General features: G+C 36.1%; 1 protein-coding gene across 4 annotated transcripts in view; it reads left to right on the forward strand.

Moving 5' to 3' along the window:
• The window catches only part of swt1 (SWT1 RNA endoribonuclease homolog), a 32,073-nt gene that overhangs the window by 2,501 nt on the left and 6,731 nt on the right, over window positions 1-22,841 (forward strand). For 2 of the 4 annotated variants that reach the window (XM_081378010.1, XM_081378009.1), the window contains exons 4-17: window positions 45-1,116; window positions 1,530-1,574; window positions 1,657-1,786; window positions 8,379-8,474; window positions 8,561-8,749; window positions 11,895-11,988; window positions 12,259-12,416; window positions 12,546-12,691; window positions 12,885-13,023; window positions 14,547-14,689; window positions 14,765-14,916; window positions 16,266-16,409; window positions 18,758-18,824; window positions 19,869-19,936. In XM_081378010.1, coding sequence (XP_081234136.1) covers window positions 45-1,116; window positions 1,530-1,574; window positions 1,657-1,786; window positions 8,379-8,474; window positions 8,561-8,749; window positions 11,895-11,988; window positions 12,259-12,416; window positions 12,546-12,691; window positions 12,885-13,023; window positions 14,547-14,689; window positions 14,765-14,916; window positions 16,266-16,409; window positions 18,758-18,824; window positions 19,869-19,936 — 2,643 coding nt within the window. Of the gene's footprint in view, window positions 1-44; window positions 1,117-1,529; window positions 1,575-1,656; window positions 1,787-8,378; window positions 8,475-8,560; window positions 8,750-11,894; window positions 11,989-12,258; window positions 12,417-12,542; window positions 12,692-12,884; window positions 13,024-14,546; window positions 14,690-14,764; window positions 14,917-16,265; window positions 16,410-18,757; window positions 18,825-19,868; window positions 19,937-22,841 lie in introns of all 4 variants that reach the window. The other 2 variants (XM_081378008.1, XM_081378007.1) reach the window with 1 other exon arrangement.

A 22,841-nucleotide genomic window follows, 5' to 3' on the forward strand; every position in this document is an offset into this window, starting at 1 on the left:
TGTTCTATTGTTTTATTCAATAAAAACTTCTCATTGATTTACAGTTCTGACAAAGATGAAGCTAAATGGAGGAGGGCTATTGACTCACCATCAGCAAGAGGATTTGATACAAAATTAAAGAAGACCGATGCTGAAGACAGCAAGAGGAAGAAAGAAAGATCCAGAGAAAGCAAAGCAACTGTGAATTCCAGGCCAGTTTTCAAGTCACCTGTCACACATTATAAAGAGCAAGTGAATCCCAAAGGGAAGCATGAAATTGCAAGCGCCCATGTCTCAGGGAAAAGCTCCAGCAGGCATGCAGGATCAAACCAGCCTTCTTCAAAGGATTTGGAGAAGAAGAGACAGGAGCTAGTCTCCAGGAGATCTGCAACAGAGGATTGCAGGCGGACGCCTGCAAAGGATGATTGTTCCACTGAGAAACTCCAGGAGAAAAAGAGGAAACCCATGAAAAGGACTTTGTCACCAGAACTTCATGCTGAACCCAAACGAAGAGATGTCAATAACATGACCAAAGTAGCACAAGCAGACTTTAATTCTGAAGTTCAAAAAGAAATGTTGGTGGGCAGGAGTTCCAAGAAGTTCAACCAAACTGTTGGTGCACAGAGTTCCTGTGGTAAAACTGTGAATGACAACTCCAAAGAAGCTTTGCCAGTAGTGAAACATGTAAATTCTGGATCTAAACTGAAATTACTAGAAGATATTTTACCCAAGAAGCAAGACCATGTACAGTTGGGTAATGTACCTGGTGAAATCTTAAAAGAAAAAAGGCCATCCTTTGGTGGTCCCACAGCAAAAGTCAGTTTCAAGATCCCGAAGAAAGCCAGTGCTGTTAAAGTTTGGACAAACACAAATATGTTTAATGTGCATTCTTCAGATAGCAGTACTCAATGTTCCACTCAGCCTTCTCTTCCTGGTTCTACTCCACCTAAACGCAAATATTTTATCACACAGCAGCAAGTACAGAGGCCTAAAGAGGTTTTGCCTCAAACCTCTCATAAACTCTCTTCTCTTTGCCCATCACCTCATTCATATGTTTCTCACCAAGTCCAGCAAGTGCACACAGACAAAACAAGAGAGGTCTCGATACAAAGCAATACTTCCTGTAATGCACAAAATGTAAGTGTCTTGTGTTTGGGCCATCTTCATCTGATTCAGTGGTACAAGACATTCTCTCTCTCTCTCTCTCTCTCTCTCTCTCTCTCTCTCTCTCTCTCTCTATATATATATATATATATATATATATATATATATATATATATATATATATATATATATATATATATATATATATATATATATATATATATATATAAAATTGTCACAAATCTGTTGTTCAACATAAGGCAGTGACAAAATGTTAAAAACAAGACATTTATATATATATATATATATATATATATATATATATATATATATATATATATATATATATATATATATACATATTTAAGAGGAAACAGTGGTGAATTAGAAAGTTCCATTAAAAGAATACTAATAATTTCATTGAATTAAACACAACTTTATTTCAGATAACTCCCCAAGAAGCTGAAGAGACCTTTGACTGTGACCATGAGGTAAGTTAACAATCTGCCTCTGTTTTCAGAATAAAATCTTGTGTGTTTGTGTGTTTCTCATTCTATTTCATTCATTGTTTAGATGCAGCTTGTGGAGGAACTTCATCTGGCACGTTCTGAGAGGAGACTGGAGGTGAACTTGGTGGAGAACTGTGGAGAGCTCACCTGCATGGACATTGACCCCCCAGAAGAGGCACCCAGCACTATGCTAAGTAAGATCACCTGTGAAATGTTCAAAATAACTAATTATTAGTGGAAAATGACTAAGTAATGTCCTACAGTACAGGGTTCCAGACTGCGACCATTTTTTGAGAATGTGCGAGTTAAAATTTTATGTGGTCGCATTTGTGCGAGTGCATGGTCATGTACAGATGGTGCCCAACCAAAATGCGACTTTTACCGCCGCCGTTCCCGCGGCGGCAAAGTTGGGATGTGTATTTGCTGCCTTTTACCGCTGAGTGGCGCTGTAATCACAGACTTTGAAAAGTGTCAGTTTATTCTCTTTAATGCCGTAATCTGCCGCGGCAGTAATCTGAGCTGAGGTCACAGATAAATTTAAGATAAATATTGTGGTTAAACGAATTCAAATTCATTTAATTTAAACAAAGTAGACACACGTTAACATTGTGTGCCCAGTTTTTCTATAATTTAGAAAGGCTATGTCAATAGGTTACTTGTCATTTACTTCGTGTTATTTTAATGTGTTTGTAGATTTATTAACTGAAACATAACAGTGAAATAGATTAAAATAATTTACCGTAAAATTAAAACATTTTCAGGACTTGCAGTTACTAACCGATGTTAGTCGGTTTAAGCATTATTTCTTATATTCAGAATTAGGCTTACATGTTGTTATGATTATCAGTTGAATTCTTTAATAAATAATCAACCACAATGCCTATTACTACTGCCGCAGCAAAAATAAACCAGTCGAATTTCAAAGTCGTTCGCGAAATTACTATAGGCTATACCGGGCAAGTGACAGGGCAAAACAGCAGCAACTGCGGCATTTTAAAAGGTAAGCTTCCTATCTGTTTATTTAAAAAAAAAAAAAAAAAAAATCATTATTTGAACAAAAATGAGACTGATTGAATATGTTAAAATATAAACAAACAAAGCAGAGAATAAAACAAACTTTTAGGGAAAAAATATAGGCCTATTATGCTCAGAATTGGTTAACATTAACGAAAGCAAAATATGTAAAAATACATTTCAAACAAATTAAAACAAAACAAATTCGTGGCCGAGTGGTAGGCTATAACTTACGTTTCAAATCCCGAACAAACATGGGCTACTTTTTTATTATTAATTTGATTTGATAGTTCTAAAATATTGCTACACCATATTGTTTTTTTCTCCTATAGCCTATAGGCTATTAAATATTTTATATTTTTAAAATAAAATTACCATTCATTTCCATTTTACATTAGGGACAATCTTTTTCCAACAGAATGGCTGAATTAACATCTGCATAATAATAATAATAATAATAAATAAATAAACAGCACAAGGTCTTGTAAAAACACTTTTTTTTTTTTTTTACTTTTAAAACAGAGAAAATAGTAGACCGAGGCTATTCAGACGATATCTGTGGTCAATGCATTAACAATAGACTCTCTGAGCTTCAAACGATCTGAGATCGAATCTCAGTATAGCCGACAGTGTTTATGTTTTTCCGTTCTTGATGCTTAAATATGCATCTGTTTATTAAAGTCAATCATCTTGTTTAATTATCAATTGTACATTAACATAAATTTGCTACATTCCAGTTGAGCCGCTGCACGCTATGACATATCTGATGAAGGAAGACTGTTAGCCGATTGCACCAGAAAATGAAGATGATGAAGCTCGTCTTTAATCTGCTAAATTATGTTTTTTTGTGTGTGTGAATCATTCACGAGATTGAGATGACTGACAGTTATACCCGGCCATAGCAACGGTAGACATTTTCCAAAACAGATCGAACAAATCAGAAAAATACTTTCAATACAGTATTGCTTTCAATTAAAAAATAAACAATGAAAATGTAAAAGAAAAAGAAAATTAATTAAGTTTGAAAACCCATCGCACATTTCAAGGTATGAATAAAGTGTCGGGACAGTTTATTTATTTAAACAGGGTTGCATCGATTCGATAGAGTTTATTCCCCTTTGCGATGCAAAATAAGAAACATTTTAAATTTATTGTCAAAGAAATTGCAGCTAAATTAAAAAATGAAAACGGTACAAAACGAAAAAAAAGTTCAAAGCAACATAAATTAAGAACAGGCGTTTTTCTTTGCCTCTCTCGCGCTGGATATTTTTTTAGTAAGTTTGGTCTCCCTCACTGCGCGCGGCGGGTCTTTCTCGAAATTAAGCATTTCAGCGTAAAAAACACCATACAGCTGATAATACTGTATATGTCGCTGTGTGTCATCCACACAAATCACGAAAGAAAAAACTGTAACAAATAGCTTTTGTTCCTTCAAAGATACAACACGCCTTGCTGAATTCAGCTACAATAAAACGAGGTGGGTCGCGAATTAAATAGCTCTGTATCTGCTAAATTGAAATTGTGTGTGGAAAACCTTTAAATACAATCAATAAAACTACAATATATAATTTAATAAGATATAGGGCCTACTGTACATAGGCTATGGACTTTTGGATATTTTGAGATTAAACCTTAAAATAACTTTGCCTTTGCCTGCTCATCAGGCTGGCTCCGACACTCTCCATATGAAAGACGGAACATTAACACCTCTGTCCTGCACCCCCACGATAAAGCAACTATTGCCTTCTCCAAACCCCCCACAGGCTAGCTGAGTTTGCAAAACAAAACAAAGAGTTTGCCACTCGTTGTGGTGTGCCAAAACACTTCATTATAAACTTCAATATTTCATTCAAAACAATCTCAAAACGCTTTGTGACATTTTGAAAAGCCGTGGATGCATTACTGCCACTGGAACCATGAACGCAAATACTGGTTCTGATTTTATTGTTTGTCGTTTAAACGTCATATATATATATATATATATATATATATATATATATATATATATATATATATATATATATATATATATATATATATACAGGACTGCTTTTGAAATTACGATTGGAATTATTATAGGCTACAGAAGTAAAGTCATTGTATAATATTTGTTCCTTAGTGTAAAATGGAAATGCATGGTGATTTTATTTTGTAAATAGGCTATAAGCAAAAAACTATGTTTTAGAACTAGACAAATCTCTCTGCATCAACAATAGACTATAAAATGCATTAATAGGCTAATATTAAAATATCAATAGTCTAAGTTAGTTTGGGATTCGATCCCGTGTCATCTAAATGATCGTAACGTAAGTTCAACCACTCGGCCACGATTCACTCGTTGCGACATGGCCTAATGTTCCAGTTTGTGTTCGCTCACACGAGCGAGAAGCGCTCTTCATTCAAATGAACGCGCCGCCGCGTTTGTCGAACACTAATTCAACATGCCAGAATAAAACCTGGCTTTGGAACAATGCATAGCGCCACTCGTCGTGGTCTGTGCCAAAAAAATGATAATAATTTAGTTTAATTTATTTCAGTGTTAGTGTTTGAGTTAAAAAAAATCCTCTACAAATTATATTAACACAAAGTCGGCTGTAAGAGTCCTTTATAGGCTAAGTAAAAAGCAAAGGGCTTACAGTCTTAACATTTAGGCTACTTTGCTTAAATTCGATACATTTATTTTCAGTAGGGCCTAACAAATTTGTAGGGATGTAATTTAAGTATGCTTTACCAACGCTATGTATTCAATTAAAGTTCCAAGAGGTCTGGTATATATTTCCTTCCCAGCTGACACTAATATGCAAGTGCACAGCAAAAATCACAACTTGTGCTTGCTGCGAACGCAACTTATTTAAGGTGTCTCAACTGTACACAGTCTACCCTACAGTGTGAATTCGTTACAAGGTTTCATTTAATTATTTTTTTTCCATCTATGTTGAATATGAAAAGTGAACAGCACGAGTAAGATAGGATGCATTAGGCTATATCGAGAGATGGATATGGAGTGGGTCAGACATGATTTTGACCACTTCATTAAGTTTAGTTCAGTAGAAAACCTTTCTTTAAAGTGAATTTCGTTTTCTATAAATTGTATCTTAATTTTAACCAATTTTTCATCAACCAATTGCCTGTATTTAATAAGTAAGAGAAGCAAATATAACAGACACTAATCATGGAGGCGCCCGCGCGGTCACTTGCGTTGCACGTCAGCTGGAGCGCATCTCATCCTAACTTAACGAAACTCAGCGTATGCCTCACACAGACAGACATGATAAATACATCAAATACACAAAGCTTGAAATGCCTTCAAACGAAATAATTCAAAACGAAAAGAAAAGGCTACTCTCTGATAATCAGATTATGTCTTTATGTGCATTTATCTCTAGGTGCGTTCACTACAAATATGGCGATCGTCAAGAAAACACTAGTTTATTGATAAAAATCAATGCACGCATCACCGGATTTACAAATACACATCTTGCTTGTTGCACGCACACATATTATGTCGACAAAACGATATTATGATATAACGAAATATTATGTTGAAATAACATTATTATTAATAATACATCTTTTAGAATATTTGATTAAATGCTGATTGTTGCGCTTGTTCAATTTAATAAAATTAAAACTTTAATTGTGATAATTCAAATAATTGAAAATTAAATATTTAGTGGCCAAGTTTTGCTAATTTATTATATAGGCTATTATATGCCTATTGCCTATATTAAGTAGGTCATATTAAGACAAGGCATATATTAAGTTATTTTAGCTGTTATGAGAAAAAATAAATCTAACGAAATCTAAAATCTAAATCTAATAAATCAAAAAAAAAAAATTCTAACGCCAATTCAACATGCCAGAATAAAACCTGATTTTTGAACAATGCGTAACGCCACTCGGCCTGGTGTGCCAAAACACTACATTTTAAACTTCAATGTTTAATTCAAAACAATCTCAAAACGCGTTGTCATTTTTTTAAAGCAGTAGCCAAGCCAATATAGATTAAGGGCATTGAAACCAGGATCTTAACTAAAACGCGTTCCGCGTAATCTCTCAAAATTTATGCCACACTACTCCATGTATTTTTTTTTAAGGACTGCTTTTGAAATCACTATAAATTACTATGCAATTGTATCGCTCACGAGAGCTCTTCATTTATCTAATTCCTCAATAGAATAGTAAAAATATTCAGCGTCATTGCTCCTAATATCGTCTCTATTTTTAACTTTTGATTCTATTTTTTCAGTTCTAAAATTGATTCTATCTTTAGTTCTATTCTGTTGTAGCCTTATAGGCCTATTTATATATATGAAAAATATGCCTATTAGGCTTAGGGTTTTATATTTAACCCACTTACATTTTAAAATACGGCAATTGCTGCTGATTTGCACAATGTCCCTTTGCGCCACCTGGCGGTCATTCCGGGAACGACTTTGAAATGCGGCTGGCTTATTTTCGCCGCGGTGATTTCGCCGTGGCGGCTGGCGCGGCGGTAATAGGCATTCTGGTTGGGCACCATCTGTACTACTCAGTTAAATTCATGCATGAATTCTCCTGCATTGAACTTGTTTTAGCGCCCGCTTAAGTGAATTTTTGTTCCGCCAAAGTCTTATTTGATCGGTGAGTAATGTAGATGAACTGCTGCGCTTGTGACAGGGTGCATGTTTAACAGAAAGAACAAGCAGAGAGAGAGAGAGAGCCGGTCGCGCGCGCGCACTCTCTTTCTTCGGAGCCAGAAAGTGTAAACAAGACTTGACCGTCTCCAAACTAGGCGCCGTCTTGCTCTCTCTCCCTCGCACATATTAATCAAAATAAATCGACACGGTGGTAAAAGGTCGGAAGTTTCATGTGGAGCATTCTGAGATTTTTTTTTTCCTGAATTACCGCTGGGGTGAATTGTGCTAAATAAGTTGCCTTATCTTCTCTGAAAAGCTTTCCGGACATTCAGCTGACATAAAACAACACTTTAAGTAAATGAAAAAAACTATCCAGTGATGAAATGTTTTCTGTGTTGACACAAATCTTGGATGTCCATGTCCTAACTGCTGGGATAATCACACAACGCGCATGACACGTCCAATTCGCGAACTAATGACTCCTTTGAACCGATTCATTTTAATGTATGGTTAAAACAACTGATCTTTCCAACAGTGAACTCAGGAGACGTCTGAATCGGTGTATAACTAATCAGTAACACTTTACAATAAGGTTCTATTTATTACATAAATTACATAAAAAGTATAGTTTGCTTACTCAAGCTTATAAGCTTTAAAATAAATAAAACCACTAGTTTTTTTTTGAAAAGCATCGTTAAAGAATCGGATCGATAATCAGAATTGTCAGTGGCATTATTATTGATAAAATCTTATCAATTCCCATCCCTATGTAAAGACAGTAAAATTATAATCAAACATTAAAGAACATACATGTTTTTTAATAGTTTTTTGAGAGTTAAAAGATTAAAACATTTAGCTAACATAAGGTCTTGTGTCACTGTCAGTCTTTTTACATCAGTGCAAAACTAGGGTATGCAGATTAAGACCACTATTCATCAGCATGCATTGATTAATCCCATGGCATGTAGCAAAAAAAAAAAGAAGGTGCGACCAAATCATATGCTGGTGCGACCAACTGAGAAAGTTGGTAGCACCAGTGCAACCAGTGGAAAAGTTAGTCTGGAGCCCTGCAGTAGGTACCTTTTGTATTTGAATCATGGTTTGTTTGATGGATAGTTGTGCTTTGTGTCTGTGTGTGTGTTTACACATGAAGATCAACATAAACAGGCCCTCCTTATAGTCCTGGATACCAATGTGCTGCTCAGTCACCTGGAGTTTGTGAAGAAGATCAGGTCACATGGTCTCAGTGGTAAGGAAGGCACTGGCTTTCAGTACTTCATACATTTGGAGAATAATGTTGGTACAGCCTTTCACTCTGAGCACCCCTCATCCTAGGGCTGGGGTTTCCCACTTTGCTGATCCCATGGGTGGTGCTGCAGGAGTTGGACTATCTGAAGAGTGGTAAACTCTCCAGCAAGGTGGAGGACAAAGCCAGGCCAGCTGTCCACTACATCTACAGCTGCCTGAAAAACCAGGAGCCCAGACTCATGGGCCAGTCAATGCAGCAAGCCTCCCAAGCTGCCTGTGAGTTATTCCTATCCTGAGATGCAAACAATATGCCTCTACTGTATGTTTACTTTTTAAGACATGTAAAAAGAAGTACACTTTGTCAGTTGGCAATAAAATCAATTTGCAGGTGTGTTAGATTTTTATACTACCACACTTTTTATACTACTAAATATAATATTATCTATAGTAATATTACTAATCTATAATATTTATACTCTAGCACAACTACAGTCAACGTCGGCCGAGTCTAACCCTATACCTTAGCGCGTCTACTCATCGACGTCGGCTGAGTCTAATCCTATACCCTAGTGCGTCGACGTCGGCGATGTTCGCCTAACTAGCTTGCTGCGCAGCAATAATCGACAGACAGACTTCAGCAAATGTCCTCTAAATGCTTTAATCACGGCCGGAAGAGTTCTCAGAGCAGTTCTCCAGAGAATCTCCCGCAAGAAGAAGAATACATCATGGCCGGAGGATCTCAGACAAATTTCATTGAGAATCCCACCAGTAAACACAAATAGAACAGAAGATAGAATAGGTGAATATTATAGAATATTTTATAGAATAGGTGTATGGCAAAAATGACATAAAATGATGATTATATTATTTCCCTACAATTTGATTGGTTCTTCATAGACAAGCCCTCTTGTTACTTCATAATCACAAGGTTTCAAACCTAGTCATCTGTCTAGTTTCATTTCCCATATTTGTTATTTTTACACTCACATAACCAGTCACAACGTTTCGTCAAAGGGGACACATACTTTTAAAATTCAAAAGCATATAAATGCTGTTCCTGCAACAAAAACAAATGTTAGTTATGATTAATTAAAAAATCCATCACAAAGGTACATTTAAATTTGAATAATATATATATATATATATATAAATTGAATAATAGAAAATGTAAATTAATACTAATAGAAAAAAAATCATAATTCCTACAATCAACCTACCACACTATATTAATTATTTTCTTTCTAATTTCATGATGGACATTTAGCAGGTTATGCTAAATCGTTTTATAATGACTTTTTTTAGAATAGAAATATTTTTAAAAAATTATAAAAGCCCATGACAATATTATGATAAAAAATGTTTTTGCTACTTTTTTGAGCTGGACAATTATTACCACTCAGCTGCATTATGGAAGTGTCGTTATTGTTGACTAAAACTATTTTAAAAATTCTTTATTGAATGAAAGCTGCAATAAAATAAAATAAATATTAGATTAAAAACTTTAAAATCTTAATATGAATATTAGAAATGTTGCACTGGCAACAAATTGAAATAAAAAAATAAGTTTGTTGAATTACTAATATTACTAAAATGTTATAAAAATGACCTAAAATTCAAATGAAAAATGAAAAAAAGCTAATTAATTTATAAAAAATATATTAGTTAAAGATTAAGAAATTCTTTAATAGTATATAAATAATACTAAAATACCACTGCATTGTTGAGCACTGACATATATTCATGCTCTAAAAAACTTTTTAAATGTAAAATAATTCAATATTAAGATCACATGTACGATTCCAAAGTAGAGATAAAAGGGGTTTAAAACATAAATGGTTTTCTATGGTTGTGTACATTGCAACACATCAACAATAAATGAGTACCTTAAAGGGCACCTATTATGACTCTTTTCACAAGATGTAAAATAAGTCTCTGATGTCCCCAGAGTATGTATGTGAAGTTTTAGCTCAAAATACCCAACAGATCATTTTTACAGCATGTTTAAATTGTAATTTTTTGGGGCTCAGAAAAACGCGCTGTTTTAGTGTGTGCCCTTTAAATGCAAATAAGCTGCTGCTGCACAGCACAGGGGGCGGAGCCTCACGAGCTCGCGCTTCAGTCAGGACAATCTCATCTGATAATATCAGAACAGAAACTCTGTTGCGGTGTTCATTTCGACTCGGAGTCGGACAATAATGCCCACAGAGCCAGAGAATATATGCTGTATGGACATAGAACAGGTATAGTTTAGTTTAATTATGGTTATAACTTATTTGTCATCTGCTTTTATCCACTAATACAAGCCTGCTGTAAAACCCGTCCGAATGATGACCAAAATATACTGACGAGTTCAGTGAAGTTTATTGTACATCACACAAAAGATGAGCGTTAGTTTTACTTCAGAGAATCTCTGTAAGAGCTGAATAAACATAGTATAAGAAGTGCCCATTAAAGTCTCATCCATAAACTCTCTCTCTCTCTCTCCCTTTCATTATCAACAACATACACAGCGAAGTACACAAAACACTCGTGACAACTTACAGTAAACAAATATACACACCTTTTCAGTGGGTGCTAAATAAACTGGTAAACCTTATATCCGTAAAATGACTCGAAGAGCTGTCATAAAGTGCGCGCTCTCACTTTCATTTCTTCCGTGTCCAGTCACGTTAGTCCTGTTGCTCCGGAGAGTGTAAGCTTGATCACAAACAGTACAGATCCATCCTTGAGTAACAACGAGAGTAAATGAAGACTGCTATGTTCATTCTTACATCCATCAACAACACACCTCAATCGCTTTGGAGACATTCTTGTCTACAGCTGCTCAAGCGTCGAACAATGGCGGACTCTGTGTCCAGCTCACTCAGGGCGGGTCTAGGCTCAAACTGAAGTGTCACTCAACAGTCGTGGGCGGGGCCTGCTCAATTCTACGTCACATTGCACCGAATCTGAGAACAGCTCATTCTGAGACAGTGCTTATGATTTATTGAGATTGTAAAAAAAACACTGGGTGGATTTTTATCATTCTAGGGTGGTTTTGCTCACACACTGCCAACACACATTTATGTTCAAACACCATGTAAAAGTGAATGTTGCATAATAGGTGCCCTTTAATACAGCAATAAATGCTGTATTACTGTAAACTGTGGTTGAGTCCCACACTGAAAGTATGTACTGTGCTTGTCATGGTAAACTGCATACTTTGTAGTAAGCTCTTTGAAAACTCAAGCTCTTCTGTAGGACAAAGGGATTATGGGCAGCATTGGCCAAAGCATGTATGGATGCTTACTTCAAAAAGCCAGTGAAAACATTATGCAATAGAGACTCCTCTGGCATTGCATTTTCAGGCTGCATCACTCCTAATCTGGCATACTACAGTGTATAACATGGATTATATGACTTTGTCTTTTCTCGCTCTTAGGTGGGCCTGGTGTTGTGAACAATGATGACAGAGTGCTGGATTGCTGTCTGCAGTACCAGGCTCTGTACCCAGAGGGAGCTCTAGTTCTTTGCACGTGAGTACATTCACTCATACTGTTCCACCTCTTGGCGTGTCTGCACTACATTAAGGACATTCCCATTTGTTTGATGTCTTGTCATTTGACAGCTAGCTAATTAAATGCAAGAAGGCCATGTGTTTGCTTTATGAATGAACATTATGTGATTTAATGATTATATTTCAGCCATTAGTGTCACCCTGGAGAATGTTAATTTTGAAGGTTGAGAACAAAACTTCTTACTGCTTACATTTATATTCTCTCTTGCTCTCTGGAATCTATTTGTAGCAATGATAAGAACTTGTGCAGCAAGGCCCTGCTCAGTGGGGTGAAGGCCCTGAGTAAGGCAGACTTGGAAAAAGAGGTGGAGGGAACAAGATCTACAATCCTAAACTACTTTCATGCTCACCCTGCTGTGCCGCCCACAGCTGGACCTGTAGATAAAGGTCTGCTACTGACGCTTGCTTTATCAATATCACCGTTTTTGCTTCATTAGTTGTGTTTTTCTTAATGCTTTAGTTACAAAGGCCTTAGTAAAGTCATTTTGTTGCCACCTCCCTATGTGAACGAAGCAGAGAAGGAAGGACCGCCGAGCAGCAATGCAGCGGAGGAGCGACAGTTGAGTGAATGTGTGTCTCTGCTGGAGTCTTGCCTACAGGGGGCGCTATCTGAGGTGCTTGAGGAGGAGATGAAGGCAGCTTATGGAGACCTGTGGACTGAGGTACCTCTGCACTCTGCGGTCATTGATAGTTCATTCATCTATAAATGTTATATGAAGCTGATATTTAAAGCTGCTTCTCATTCATGTAAATGTATTAGTCTCCTCTAAAGTGTGATTCAGGGCTCAGATTCTTTTTTTGACGTTCATCTGCTGTAGCCCCATTCTCTTTGACCTTATCTGTTTGTGAATGCAGATCGTGTACGTGAAGCCTCCGTGGAGTCTGGATGGACTGCTCAAGTGTTTTAAGAAGCACTGGATCGCTGTCTTCGGAAGCATTATAAAGAGGAGCCTGCTCAGCTCTGTGGAGATGCTGAGTGACTGTCTCTGTTCAGGTATGTACAGTGTGTCTCACTACTTCAGTGTCATACTTTGTAACTTCAGTTTGATTGCATTTAAATAAAATAATAATAAATAATAAAAATATCTGCTAAATGAATAAATGTAAATGTAATATCTGAATTCTGCTCTACTCTACATTAGAATTCTAATGTTTTGCTTTAATTGTATTCTAATTTTAGAATTCTTTTGTGTCTTTTAATTGTGTTCTGACACATTTTAGATTTTATTCTATTTATGCTCTATTATTCTATTCAATTCTATTTTGTTCAAAAGTTGGGGTCTGTAATTTGTTAGTAAGACTTGTATTCAGCAAGGATGCAAAAAAATGAACCAAACGTGACAGTAAAGACATTTGAAGTGTTACAAAAGATTTTTATTTCAAATAATTGCTGATCTTTTGAATTTTCTACTCATCAAAGGATCCTGCAGAACAACCGCAGAAATAATATTATTTCAACATTGATAAGAAATGTTTCTTTAGCACCAAAATCAGCATATTAGAAAGGATCATGTGGCACTGAAGGCTGGAGTAATGATGCTGAAAATTCAGCTTTGCTTTCACTGGAATAAATTACATTTTAAAATATATTAAATTAGAAAACTAATTTTAAATTGTAATATTTATTTCACAATATTACTGTTTTACAGTATTTTTGATAAAAAAATGCAGCCTTGGTGAGCACAAGAGACTTCTTTCAAAAATGTTAATCGAGTTTAATCATGCATTCATTTATTTATTATTTATCTTTGTCAAACTCATTTTTCTTTTCTTTTTTTTGGAATCTCTGAATATTGTAGAATCTCAAAATCTCTTGATTTGTCACCTTGTAATTACAGTAATTGTGGATATAGCAGTGGAATTCCATTCTATTCTGTTCTGTTCTATTCTGTCACACTTTGTGTAGTTATTATCTCTTTCACATAAACTAGGCTAATTTCTATGTGACAAAGGACAAAAACATATATTTTAGGGCTGCTCTACCTGCTCTTTTCTATGTCCTTCAGTTGCTCATTATGTCAGTAAATGTGTAATTTAAACACCAGTATAATTGGTGTTTGTGTGTATGTATGTGCATCTCTCAGTTTGTGGTTTTGATCCACACTCGTGCACACTCTCTTCTCATGCTATGTGTGTAGTTATGAGTTTGACCTCATTCTGCCAATCACTGCAGCAGGAGTATGACTGTGCCTTTCTTCTCTGCTGTCTTTGGCCATGAGCCCAGCCCGACAGAGGGGAGGAAGGGAGTTTGTTCGGAAGTGGAGGGATGGAAAAGTACCGGGGCCTCCTGTTCTCACCTAAATGTGATTTACTGCACTTTATGGAGTTGAGAGAGTGTCATTCACTCATTTTGTGACTTTTGTGTTAGTGGGTTAGTGATGTGGCCAGAGGCGATGACCTTTTATAATCAGGTCTCCTCCCACTCCCACTGTGGACACATTTGTGAACCTTTGTTTTCTGCCCACTTCTGTCTTTTATAATATGATTTATATTTTAACATGTTGTGTCTGTGTGTAGACAGGTCCATAGAGCACAGATCTGTTCACAGTGCTGTGAGATTGGCTGCAGAGCTGCTGTCGGCACTGGCTGGCAGATCTCAGTACAACGGTCATGTAGCTCATGCTCTCTCGACCCTTCATATGCTACAGCAAAGACTACAGGTCAGTCTCATTAAGATTTAACAATGGTAAAAAAAAATTCATTCTGATTACTCATAAATTGTGCGTGTGTGACAGTCTCTGAAAGATCCAGTAGAGGATGATGACTCTAAAAATGAGGACTCTCTAATGACAGAGATAGAGGAGGATGTTGCTCCACCTCCTCTGACATCTCATCAGGAAGTTTGGGCATTGTTCGAGAGCATCTGGAACAACGTGTGTCAGATAAGGTGAGAGAGACCATGACAAAGAGAGACTTGTATTTATTTCTCAACATACTCTACCATTCAAAAGTTTGGGGTTCTTTTTTTTTTTTTTTTTTTTTTTTTTTTTTGAAAGACACGAAACGTTTTATTCAGCATGGATGCATTAAATTGAAATAAATGCTGTATTTTTTAACTGTCTTAAAAAAATCACCAAAAATATAAAGCAATATAAAACTAGAAAAATAGTACTTGAGCACCAAATCAGCATATTAGAATGATTTCTGAAGGATCATGTGACACTGAAGACTGGAGTCTAAAAATTCATATTTGCCATTACAGGGATAAATTAAATAATAAAAAAAATATATATATATATATATAATAATATTCCTAATATATATATTTATAATATAATAATACATTCTCCTTTCACATACATACATTTCTACTCTCACACACACACACACACACACACACACACACACACACACACACACACACACACACACACACACACACACACACACACACACACACACACACACACACTCTCCTTTCACATACATACATTTCTACTCTTACACACACATACATTCTCCTTTCACATATATATATGTCTTCATCACAACTTTACAATGATGCTATTCAATGTAATCCTGTTTTAGGCGCACACCCATTTTTTTGGCGGCTGGCTTGACCGTGTATTTTCAAACCGGGGCTCGCTTGACCCAAGTCCGGTGACCCCCATCGCGCCAGACCCGCCTTCTGTTTCCATTATACGCCTTCCGTTTCCACTATACGCCTTCCGTTTCCAGTATACTTTCTCTCACACATACATACATTATTCTCTTACATACACATATTTTTTTCAGACATGCATACATGTTCTTCTTACATACATTTATTATTTATAATAATAAATGCATACTTTGAATACATTTGCATAAGAGTAAAATGTATATACGTGAAAGGAGAATGTATGTGTGTGTGAGAAGAGAAATGTATGTATGTGAAAGGAGAATGTATAAGTGTGCGAGTAGAAGATTGGATTTTGGCTTGTACGGCCTCTCATAATATATATACTGTATAAATAGTTGTTTGTTTTAATTGTAATAATATTTCAAAACATTATTGTTTTTTTTAATCAAAAATATAATCCATCCAATTTGATTTTTTTTTTTTTCAAAACCATTAGAAAACTCTTTCCTGTGTATATGTGTTTTGTATTCAATATATAGGTTTCATAAATATGCTCTGCTAACATATTAACCTTTTTAAAGAAATGCTGATCAGGTTTTACACTGTCTACTGAGGCTATACCAACAAAAAACAAAACAGAAACTTTACTGTGTTGTTTGTTTCTCTCTCTTCAGTTCGGCTTTGTTCTCAGCACTCCACTACACTCCGGGAACCACCGAGCCCAGCCTGCGATCTACCTCACCCCTGCCTCAGGACGCCCTCTCCTGCCTGCAAAGGCTCTCTACTGCACTGAAACAGCTACTGGAGGCTCTTCAGAGGTACACACATGCTAGTACACACACACACACACACACACACAGAACTGTGCAGTCTTACCATGGTCTAGTACCATTCCATTCATGTGCCTCCCAAAAGAATTTGCTCAGTGTGTGTCCTTAGTCTCCTGAGCATGTAAAGGACAGAAGCAGGTGTGTGTCACACGTGAAAGGGGGAGGGGGACGGGGATGGGGAGGGAGGAGGGGAATAATAGTGCTTTATTCTCATAATCATCAGTATATACTAAGAGTAACCCTCCCCTGATCCTGTGTGAGTGTGTCTGTGTGACTCACTTCCGTTGCTCACTATTCATTTACAACTCATAGCAGTAGGCAGATGGATTGTACTGTGACATGGCAATTTTTCCTCTAAATTAAGATCTCTGCATCTCGCGAGCAGAGACTGTAGTGCGTGTCATAGCTGTAGTTACACAGAGACCGCACTTTATGTTGGAGTGTAATAACAGACATGACTTGCCTCGCTGGCATATTAAACTGCCTGCTCGTATCATTCATGGCCTCTTAATGAATATAAATCTCGAATGAACAATAAGGTATCTAATAAATCTAAACTCTGGGAATGTGGCATGCACGAAGATCTTATTTTTGGGTTGTCAGAAGCTCAGTTCTAGTTGTCAAATGAAGTGAATTATTACTTTTACACTAAATTATTTTGTCTCAGTGGCAGTGCAGAAATGCTGTTCTATGAGATTTTTGTTCAACAGAGAGAGGAGTTGAAGCATACACTTCAGCACTGCAAATGAATGATTTGTCATGTGAAACTTGTGCTGCATTGTCCGTCTAATTGATTATATGCTCCTTTATTCTCACACAAAACACCACGCTTTTGCATCAGTGCATTACAGTTGATTTACACTCCAACTTTTATTCAAGACATTGACTATAATTATGACAGAGTATTGTTATATAGTTTGCGTTTGGAGGAAGATGCGGAAGAAAAGAAATTCCAAACTTAAGTGTGAGTTATTTAATAATTCCTAGGTCAATGTCCTGCCTAAATGAAGTCAAGCACTTTAAACTTTTCTAAGTGTTCTCCTTCCCAGTTAAATGATCAGATGCTATATCTGATCATTTAACTGGGAAGGAGAACACTTAAAAAAGTGTGCCTGTGCCTTTCCACTATATTAGTCATCTGTCTGACAGTAATGTTACCCTTTACCCATCAACCCTATAGCACTCAAGCTGATGACCCCACTGACTGACGGTGTGTACTCAATGGCATAGTGTTCATCTGAGATTCAGGTCCCTTTGGGTTTGTTTTGACAGCTTTTACTGCATATTGCTGTGCATTTGAGTCCACTCTGGTTCTCCATTGATTGTTTCTGAGAAGGCAGTTTCTCAGAAGGCAGGATGACAAATTTTGAAGGGAGATTAGGTGCTGTCTCCATGGATACAGCTAGACTCATTTTATGTGCAGAAAGCAGACAGATGAGTCATCAAAGCTAACACATGCACACAAATGCGCTGTTCTACTCCTTTCCATCCCCCTGCGCCCATGAATGAGGAAAAGCATGCATAATTCAGGCTTTCTTGCTGAAATAGCTTTTTCTTTCTGCTCCCTACTTCGTCTTGCCCCTTGAATTACTCTACATTTCTTCTTCTCCTCCTCCTCCTCCCATCTACCTACCTTTAGAGGCTATGCTGTTTTATTCTTGCATTAAAGGGATAGTTCACCCAATAGTTCACATAGTTTCATTATAGTTTCCAATAATGAAAATAAGTCATCTTTTTCTCTTTCAACTTTTTAGCATGGCTTTGTTATGTAGCTATATTATGTACCAGAAACATCTTCTGCCATTGCATTTATCCTGTGTCCTTGTCCCTTATGTGCTGCGGACACAGGATGTGTGAAACAGGCTTTAGTCTTGGACACGTTTCTGCCATGATCAAACATGTCAATGCTATCAGACACTGTCTAAATTTAGAATGGTTGTGTCTGTACAAATTTCCTTTTTTTTCTAACATCACACAGATGTTAATAAGTAAATGTGGTGATTACTAATTTACAATTTTTGTGATCCAAACACAATTACAGGCTCAGTAAACACTAGAAAACACTATCCTGCATATGATGGTCTGATAGATTTAATGATTCATCTGATACATTTATTCATTGTAATCTTAAGCTGTCTCTTTACTTGTGGTTAATATTACATGTAGAAGCGTGCTCTGGTTGACTGATGCTTTTTAAAATCACACACAGGATTCTTAATTGCATATCAGGCAATTCCCACAGATATTATACACAGCTGATGTTCTAGTAATTGTACAGGTGGGATGTCATACCTGTTATAATGTGATAGAAAAATGAAAGTTTTCCCCTCCCACAGGCTGTTATCTGCAGACAGCAGTGTTCAGGATGCACAGTCACTTCTCTCCTTCATTCAGTCCAGTGAGGTAAGAACAAAACGGCCACTTAAGGTCATATTCACCTTTTTGACAAGTCATGCCCCATAGTATTTATTGTATTTATTTGATTAATTTCAGACATGTTAACAAGTTCATACACTTTGTTTCTATCATATATAGCCAGTCTTTAACTCACACAAGAAATTGAGCACATATCCACATATATGTGCATAGAAACCCACATCCATATCCATATGTACCTACATATATATATCCACACATACCCACACATACGTGCATACATACATACCCATATACATACACACATATACAGGTACATAAACATACCTACATACATATACAAACGCTTACATATATACACAAACGTATACATATAAACACAAACACATACGCACTAACACTCTTTAACATGTCTGAAAAGGGGTTGGAAGAAGTAAAAACTTATTTAAACAAGTCAAACAATAGTTAGTATAAAAATTCTGTCATTATTAAGCTGAATTTTCAGCAGCCATTACACCAGTCTTCAGTGTCACACGATCCTTCAGAAATCATTCTAATTTGCATTAAATGCATTAACTAACAATGAGCAATACTTTAGTTACAGTATTGATTCATTTTTGTTAACAATAGTTAATAAAAATACAACTGTTCATTGTTAGTTTATGTTAGCTCAGGTCAATTAAATAATATTAACAGATATAAATTTTGATATTAATGTATTACTAATAATGATTAATAAAGTATTTTTCAATGTTAGTTCTTGTTAACTAATGTAGTTATCAAATGTTAACAAATTAAACCTTATTGTAAAGTGATACCAAAAGGATTTTAAAAAAGGACTTAAAAAAAAAAATCTTACAGACTCTAAAGTTATGAACTGTAGTGTATATATATTTTGTTTTAGACATGAAGAATTTCCATTTATCTTGTTTAGATCAAACAATTAACCACCAAGAGGTCTAAGATCAACAATACGTGCAGCAATACATGTCCTACAGTGATTCTGCAGGACATGTGCGTTGACCTGTACACTGTGTACTTTACATTAACAGATGTGCTTTCTGCTTTCAGATTGCTGCTATGGAGCCACGTTTCACTGCCAGGGACCTGTTTGATTGCGTGTCTCAACAGGAATACCGGTTAGTTAGGAGTTATGAGAGATATTGAGACTCATTAGCTTGTCTTCAAGTCATACTCACAGCTTGTATTGCTTTCATTTACCAAGCTCCATGCATGATGCGGTTTGTTCTGTTGTAATGGTTTTAACACCGCCCACCTTTAGCCAGAGCTCAGCATGCTGTTCTCAGGTCAGTGCTTGCTTCGGCAGGCATAAGCAGCTATCTACTGTCTCGTAGGGCCATTGAGTTTCTGCCGTAAGGGTGTTATTGCATCATAAGCCTACCCAAACCTCAGAAGACAGTTCTGTGAATCCTTGACATCATGCCTGCCATGGTTAAATGGCAAAGTGAATCCTCTGTTCATTGTTTATATGCTGCATTAGAATTCTATTTGGTGATCTGTTTAAAAGTTTGGGGCCAGTAAGCTTATTAAAAAAAAGTTCAATTAATACTTTTATTCAGCAAGGAAGCATTAAATTGATCAAAATAACAGCAATGGCTTTTCCATAGTTACAAAAATCTTCTGCATATTCAACTGTTTTCAACTGATAATAATAAGAAATGTTTCTTTGGCACCAAATCAGCATATTAGAATGATTTCTGAAGGATCATGTGACACTGAAGACTCGAGTAATGATGCTGAAAATTAAAATTTGCCATCACAGGAATAAATTATGTTAAAAATATCTTAAAACAGAAAACTGTTATTCTAAATTGTAATGTTATTTCATAATTTTATCGTTTTACTGTATTTTTGATCAAATAAATGCAGCCTTGATGAGCATAAGAGACTTGAAAATATTTACCGAGCCTGAACTTTTGAAATGTAGGGTGTTGCTTATGAATAAGCTTTTACATTTTAATCTCACCACCAATGTCACACCTCAAGTGAATTTTAGTCAAGCTTCTGTACTGACTAAACTCACGTAATCTCTTTCATTGCATGTTAATGTCAGGCAAACCGGAGAAGTCCTGTGCGATCTTGTGTATGTATGTGTATTGAGTTTAGGTCCTTATGTTGAATAGATTGTAGATTGCTCACATTGCGTTGCAATCTGTGCAATAACTCTCACTAATGTGGCACCTGTGTAATAACAGGTTATGCTATCAACTGTCCTCTTGTGCACTCTAAATCACACTTTTGCACTGAGGAAGGCATTAATGATACATAGAATGTATTTAATGATACATCACCGCTTCCCCCTGAGTCGTTTGCCAGAATACACATTCCTGGTAAAGATATTTCGCAATTTATTCCCAGCGGTGTACAAAGGTGTTTGTGAAACTTGTCCTAACTGGAAACTAGAATGCACGCATATTTGATCTTGTCTCAAGGATTTTCACACTGCCAATGTGTTGATTTTGATGATGTTGATGAAGCCCCAGGCTAATGAGGAGTGCTGAATATAATGCTACAAATTAATGAGAATTATTTAATATATAAAGACTCTGATGTGATTGTGCTTTTAAATATTAAGATTTACAGTAGGATATGGTTGTGCTTTTAACAATGTAGATTTACAGTTGGATGTGGTTTTATGTTGTGTTACTGAAGGAGAGACTTTAAAAGGGGCGGGGCTTAAGGGCCTCAGGCTATTTGATGATACAGTTTCTTGATAACCACAAAATTCCCCTATACAGCCAAATTCTTTTGAATGAATTGTTCCCAGGATAGTGTGGGAGAGGGATCAAATAACAGTTGACATTGCAATATATTATAATTAAAAATATTATCATTTAATTTTTTATAAAATAGTAGGCCTAAATTATTTGCTATAACCTATTGGGCTGTGTACTAATCAACTCCCTAGCTACTAATCCTACTATGGTGAAAGAACGGCTTATGAATATGTATGTTAAATTATTTAACTGGATGCTCCATAGCAAAGTCTTACTTGTTATTTTTCACTGTAATTAATTTAATGATTAATATTCGCATAGTATAACTTTATTTTTTATTGGGCCGTATTTGCATGTTAAAAAACATGTATGCATGAATTTCATCATGTGTCATGTTCACAGTCGTTTCCGGTTTCTTAATGTGTCTCTCATGATTTATTGAGCAGGATTGCCATTTGCAAAGTTTTCGTGTGCTTATCAAGGTTTTGCTAGGATGTGTCTTCAGGGCTGGAGAAAACATTTATTGATTAACCTTATCAGTCAAGTGTAGCTACACGCTCGCACACACATTTGTGGAGCGGTTGACAGCTGATCTTTAGCTCACTTACCTCAGCGAGGTTAATGAGCCGTGACACCCAAGACCTCAGTGACCTCATTTTACGCACTTATCCACGTGTGTCAAATGCATGCTTTAATCAGTACAGTACTGTATGCTAATGCACAGAGACAATAATCTGATCATGTACCCAAACTGAATATCACCCATACATTATCAGTTGCTTTAATGTGACCTGTTACATAACACACTGGTCTCAGTAAGTTGCTGTATCAGGCTTTGCTTTGGCTACCTTGAACATTTTATAACTTTAGAAAGATTTCAGCTGGGCTGTCATTCCATGAGATATTGATTTGTAGGCTAAAGATTCCTTAAAATCATCCCTTATTAAGGGATAGTTCACCCAAAAATGAAAATTATTTCATTAATGGTCACACTTTAGATTAGGGTCCAATTCTCACTATTAACTAACTATTAAATGCCACTTTTGCCTTTATAAACTCCTAATTACTTCTTAAAAATAGTTAGTAAGGTATTGTTAAGTTAAAGGTCCCGTTCTACGTGATCCCATGTTTCAAACTTTAGTTAGTGTGTAATGTTGTTGTTAGAGTATAAATAATATCTGTAAAATTATAAAGCTCAAAGTTCAATGCCAAGCGAGATATTTTATTTAACAGAAGTTGACTACATAAAACGGCTCGTTTGGACTACATCCCTCTACTTCCTTCATTAGTGACATCACCAGAACCG

This window comes from Scardinius erythrophthalmus, assembly GCF_964197995.2.
Source record: "Scardinius erythrophthalmus genome assembly, chromosome: 11".
In the NCBI taxonomy this organism is placed as follows: Eukaryota; Metazoa; Chordata; class Actinopteri; order Cypriniformes; family Leuciscidae; genus Scardinius; species Scardinius erythrophthalmus.